This window comes from Schistocerca piceifrons, chromosome 3, assembly GCF_021461385.2.
Source record: "Schistocerca piceifrons isolate TAMUIC-IGC-003096 chromosome 3, iqSchPice1.1, whole genome shotgun sequence".
Lineage (NCBI taxonomy): Eukaryota > Metazoa > Arthropoda > Insecta > Orthoptera > Acrididae > Schistocerca > Schistocerca piceifrons.
The window spans coordinates 900,938,195-900,944,419 of NC_060140.1; the positions used below are offsets into that span (position 1 = coordinate 900,938,195).

A 6,225-nucleotide genomic window follows, 5' to 3' on the forward strand; every position below is an offset into this window, starting at 1 on the left:
GTCCCCGTGAAGGATCTCTCCCGTGGAATAAGAGTTACCCAATAGAGAATTCTCTCCATCAGTCTTAATTTCATCAAATAACACACAACACATTCACTACACTCTGAAAGATTGTCGAATAGATATACACCCGTATCTCTGACCCCTTTCTGGCATTTAATTGTACCCCTAAAACTTAGGAAGAATTGTTTTTGTTATCATACATCATAAAATTGACAACTTCATACTCAGTATGAGAATGAATATAATGACAATTGTATCAGGAGTTATAGTTTGGAAGAAAGTCAATCTGTGATGCTTGTTACTATGTGCAATAACTAAAATTTTAGGTTTCTTTCAAAACATTTCGACATGAAGATGTATTTCTTTGAAATGTAATCAGGCAAGTAGAAAGAATGTGCACTGGATATGCATTTATTTTATGAAATGCACAATACAGAGGGGTAAATTACAGTGATATCATTCAGTGGAGTGTAGAAGGGTACAATACACATTGTTTGAGAAGAGGTGGGAAGAGGATAGAAATAATAAATGTTGATTTACAGTAGTAATATATTTCAGTAAGTCAAACCATTAACAGCAAATGGAGAATGTAGCTGTCATATCATTTAATGATGGTCAATCACTGTCAGTGTCATACATTTCAAAGCTATGTTTAATTATACAACAATATCAGCAAATTTTTTTATCTCAGATTGAAATTAATAATAACAGTACTAAGTACTGGTAATAATATACTGGAAGGCTAGCTGAAAAGTGTGATATTTTTCTGGGTTTATAGTGTTTTACTTTATCTATCCTTCTTTTTAGCTTTCATGTAAACCAGCTTGCTATAAGTTAGCTTTTTCACTTCAATTTCTGCAATCTGTGAACCAAAAGTCTGCAATGGGCAATATCATTAGATAGAAACACTGGTGCAGTGAAATAAAACATTATACTTCCACATTTAATATCAGAAGAAAGGAAAGGCTATATTTCAACCACTATCTGATATTTTACTAACTTACTGATCAAAAATAAAAAAGTTACAATACTCAAAATCAAGTTTCACAAGTGGCAAGGATGGATGTCAGCATGTCTATTTCCTTGGTGCCTAACCAAGTTATGTTTGTATTTAGTTTTGTAATGACAGTGGCTACAGTGGAGGTGAGCCTCTTTGCCACACTCCACACGCTGATGCCTTGTCAGAGTGTCGCGATGACGGTACACACGGCCACAGGCGTCACATCTGAATAGAACTGCTGTAGATCCTAGAATATTTGCAGCGATGTTTATATCCACAGGTGGAATCTGGTGAAGTGAAAATATCCCTGAAAGACAGAATGCAGTCTATGCCAATTAAAAATACTTACAAAACATTCAACAAAAATATTTTACGGTAAAGAAGGAATTCTTTTCAAAAGCTGTCTACCGTGAAAAACTCAACATAATCTCATAGCAATGTCTACTTACTTTTAATAAAATATCTGATGTTATGAAACAACAGAAAGACATCATCAAAAAAGTGTGACACAAAACTCACTATTATTAAATTACTCCATTGAGCACTGTTCAAGAAGTTTTAAAAATTAATATTATCATTCCATTAAAGATTATAGCAAGTTATAATAATTACGGCACATATCATCATCTTTCTTGCTCCATTTCCGGGCACTCAGCCACATAAATTCTGCTTCTTTTTCTAATATTTCGGCTGAATACCGTCCAGCGATCTTCAGAGTGAGCTGAGGTGACTAACGCTCCGGGCTGCACACGCAGTGGTTCGGTCCTCAAGATTAAAAAGGTAGAGCAAGTGCTGGCGTGTTAGTCACCTCGGCTCACTATGAAGATGGCTGGACGGTATTCAGCTGAAATATTAAAAGAAGAAATTGAATTTATGCGGCTGCACATCCGAAATTTTATGGAACAGTCTTTACGCCACGAAAACATGAAGATGCACATCATCTCTCTTATCTGACACAGCAGTATGGATTATATAATGTAATGAGCAGGCACTTTCACATTAAACTACAAGTGACAATTTAAAATCAGTTTCATCACAGCACACAGAAATTTTGAGAGCAAAATAAATAAAGCGTTTATTTTTCTTAAACTACCATGTAGTTACCAAAGGCCTTTTTTTCGTATGTTCTCTGCATTTTAAAGGTAAATCTATGCTGTTGGTTTAAGCTTTATATGATTATAGCACCTTATTTATTTAAATTCTTTTCACCAACTTTTTACCACCATTGTAATTGTTTTCTTGTGGAGCATTCCCTACTTAACTATTATTCTTGCACTGGTTTAGAGTCTGTTTCCCTTACTTATAAAACAAGAGTGTCTCATTCCTTGTAGTCATTAAATCTGTTATTCATTGTTACCTCCTGTACATGAATGGTGTGATGTCTTACATTTCTCCCAGAAGGGCAGCAATTGGCATCTTTTGATGTAAACACATGTCCTCAATACTTTTCTGCTAGCTGTCTGTGTAAAAGCATCAAAGTTGTGCAAATATATGATAGTACCATAAGTATTTACAATTTACCTTATCATCATGGTTTGGAAATGATTTCAGAATACCAAATTAATTTACTCTTCTTGTTTTTGTCCTACAGCATTACTGTGGAGTTAAACATTTGTAACTTACATCCTTTGCCTTGCAGATTTTTTCACTGTAACTACTGTTACTAATTTACATCCCTAGACTGCAGCTGGGGAAAAATGTATTCTACGTATTTTAATTTACACAACTGTTATTCGTTCCATTATGAACAGGGGAAATATACATTTGTTTTGTTAAGACTTCAACACTGCAATCTATATTTAGTTCAGTTCAAATCTGAAGTAGTGTGATTTGAATGCAAGACCTGTAGACTAACAGTCGTACCACAACATAAGGCTGTAGACAAAGACAGAGTAAGAATTTTTTTTTTTTTTCATCTCCTTAAATATGTGTACCCATATTTCCATTGCTGCACCTGTCATGTCATTTAAGCAGTACTGAATGAAAAGAATATTAAAAGTAATATACAAGATAAAATGCTGTAATTATGAATCAAGTGTAATGTACTGTAAATATAAGTCCTCACCAGCTCTAAAATAAATTATCATCATAACCTCTGCTACCCACTGGTCATACAACAGACTTTGCCAAGTCGGAGCGCCATCTGTAATACAGGTTTGGGATTTCGATTTTCTGGACAGTGCAATGGTTTTGAGAACTTGGGCAAATTGGAGTCACTACATCCCACATGGGTTACCAGTTGTTTAGTTTTATTATACACATTTTTAGCATTGACAAAAATTACTTGGCGCACAAAACTTATTTCATACCAAACTAAGTCAGTAGGTGTTAACAATGAACATTATATCAATTCCAACCATACACAGTAATACAGGATGTAAAAGAAAATGGAAAAAGTGTTACGCACATGAGGCAAAAATAACTGGATTCAACAATATCTGAAAATGTAACTGAAGTAACCTGAAATGTGCTAGATGTTTGAATTATGAACTTTAGCAGTTCTCTGCTGGGTTATTTGACAATATTACTTCTGGATGCCCTGAAATCTAGGTTTTTTTTATGCATAGCGTCTATCCACAAATGAAGAGTTACTGCCCTTAATACCACAGCTTACAGGACACTGAGAACAACATGATCCGATTGCCTCAGCACATCATCTGACTTTTACAGATTTTATGCAGCTCTCCAACACTTTAATTGAAATTTGTTTCTAATTTTGTCCTGAGTTATCTGCCGCACCCTCTCAACCAGTGATATGTAGCTCTGTATATGATTATATCAGGAGGATACATTCTCGAAAACATTCAAATGCTTCTACAGCTGTTGTACTATACGATACTTTTAATTTTAGAAGTACACACCACTACATGTGCTTCATCCTGTAATGCAGCCATACAAGTACCAACAATTTACATTGGATATGGACTTTAGCCTAAGAGAAGAACAATACGGCAGGGGCAAGACTCAGAGAAACCATTCAAAACTGAGTAAAAGGGTATGGTGCAGTATGTGGGTTGGGGTACAAGAAAGGTAGAGATAATAAATGATATTATGCCCTAGCAACTGCCAGTGAGGGAGTTAATGGACTTGATGAGAAGGAAATAATTTCTTTCTTATCCTGTATGGCAAATCCCACTTGACCCTTTTTTCCTAAACCTCACCCATCCTTTCCCTTCACCCCTCTTCTTTCCCCTCCAACCCTTCTGCCAGAACAAGGAGCCACTGTCTCCAAAAGCTAGCAAACTGTAACACCTTTTATTTGTGTGTCTTCCTTCCATCTTTTGGTGAGTAGATTTTTTATTTATCTTATACATACATTTTCAAAAATTGATTATTTTTGTTGATAGCATTATGTAATGATAATAAACAACTAGATGAATCGCTGAACAACATGGTGTTTAATGCCATTGACTGTATTTTGCTTGATGCATCCTTGTTTCCATCCCACTTGACAAGCAGCTTACTAACAGTTAGCTTCATGTACAACTTTTAACTTCAAATACTACATTTTATGAAATAAAACTGAATGCTGAAAAGTGAGATCACCAAATAAAAACAATATTTAAATGAAAGAAAACATTGCACTTCCAGTTTTAATACATATTCAAGTAAACAAAAGCAATCTTTTATACTTCTCTGACATTTTGTTATTTTTTTATTCAAACAGCTCCAAATAACGCTCACAACTGGTAATGATGAAAGACACCATGCCTGGCTCTCTGATGCCTAACCAAATCATGTTTGTGTTTAGTTTTGTAATGGCACTGACTACAATGCAGGTGTGCCTCTTTGCCACATTCCACACGTTGGTGTCTTGTCAAAGTCTCACGGTGACGGTATGCTCGGCCACAGACGTTGCATTCGAATAGAACTGCTGTTGGTCCTAGAATATTTGCAGCAATATTTACACCCAGAGAGGGAATCTTGTGAAGTGAAAATATCCCTGAAAGACAGAATGCAATCTATGCTAATTAAAATTATTTATTAGCACTCAATAATAAAATATTCTGCTTTGAGAAACTCTACAGCAATGGCCACTTACATTTAACAAAGTTAGTCATGACAGGGAGAGCTTTCATTTTCATGACAGGAAGAGATTTCATTTTCTCACAAGTAAAAACTTAAAACCAATTATTCATCTCACAGACTCAGAAATGATGAGATCATTATAAACAAAGCACTACATATTCTTGATCTACCACTTAGTTATGCTAGTGTCTTTTTGCAGAAGTTCTCTGAATTTTGAAGGCAAATCTGTGCTGTATGTTAAAGGTTTAGCTATGATTATAACATCTTGTTTAGTTCAAAGCTCTTTCTCCCAATATTTTACCACAATTACAGCTGTTTTCTTGTGGGATATTCTCCATTTCACTGTTGCTCTCAGTCTAGTTTCAATTCTGCTTCATTAATTTATAAATCAACAGCAACCCGTTCTCTGTTATAGTGAAAGGTACTACTGATTTGGTAGTGCCCTTCCTGTACCAAATATAACATAAATACATAGCACCACAATATGTATTTACAGTTAACTATACTTTCTTCCATTCCAACGGACTTCAAAATCCAAAGTTCCACTTAGACTTGTCAACATTTTTTTTTACTACAGTGTTACTGTGGAGTCTACCATTTTTGACTCAGTTCACCAGCCTTGCTGCTTTCTTTCTAGTATCCAGAATTACTAAGTCACATGTCTAGAACTGCACATGGGGCAAAATGTTGTTATACGAAAATTATTTTTACTTTGCACTTACCTAAACCATTATTTGATCCATTACAAAATGGACAAAAGTATTTTATCTTGCCTTTGTTAACAGTTCTGCACCACAATTCATTCTTAGTCTAATCAATTAATCACTATACTACAACAAGGGGCTGAAAAACCTAGTTACAGAAAATGTAACAGCTCTTCAATCTAGTGTATTGCCCCTCACAAGAAACAATATGACTGCTGCTCTTCATGACATCTGCAGACACTCCCATATTCACAGAGCATTCCTTCAGGAAAGAAATGTTTCTTCAAGCATCCATACCTTCAGTTATCAACCTATTTTCTTTTCAGTAACCAAACCTGCTAAAACAGAAGGTGAGAAAACCACAAAAACAGCTGCTAAATGCCTGCAGTTACTGGTATCAAAGAAGTATCCTTTTCAGTTCAACAATTTTATTAAAATTGATAGCACAGAGAAAGACTGTGATAACTCAAACATGATGAATAAAGACAA

At 35.0% G+C, this 6,225-nt stretch overlaps 1 protein-coding gene across 1 annotated transcript; it reads right to left on the reverse strand.

The window, feature by feature from the left end:
- Nucleotides 1-553: 553 nt before the first annotated feature.
- LOC124789408 (longitudinals lacking protein, isoforms A/B/D/L-like) lies at nt 554-4,918 on the reverse strand. Its single transcript, XM_047256751.1, has 2 exons — nt 4,688-4,918; nt 554-1,310 (listed from the first exon to the last, which is right to left on the reverse strand). The coding sequence occupies exons 1-2, from the start codon at nt 4,740-4,742 to the stop codon at nt 1,048-1,050; spliced, it is 318 nt and encodes a 105-aa protein (XP_047112707.1). The 5' UTR covers nt 4,743-4,918; the 3' UTR covers nt 554-1,047.
- Between the last annotated feature and the right edge of the window lie 1,307 nt (nt 4,919-6,225).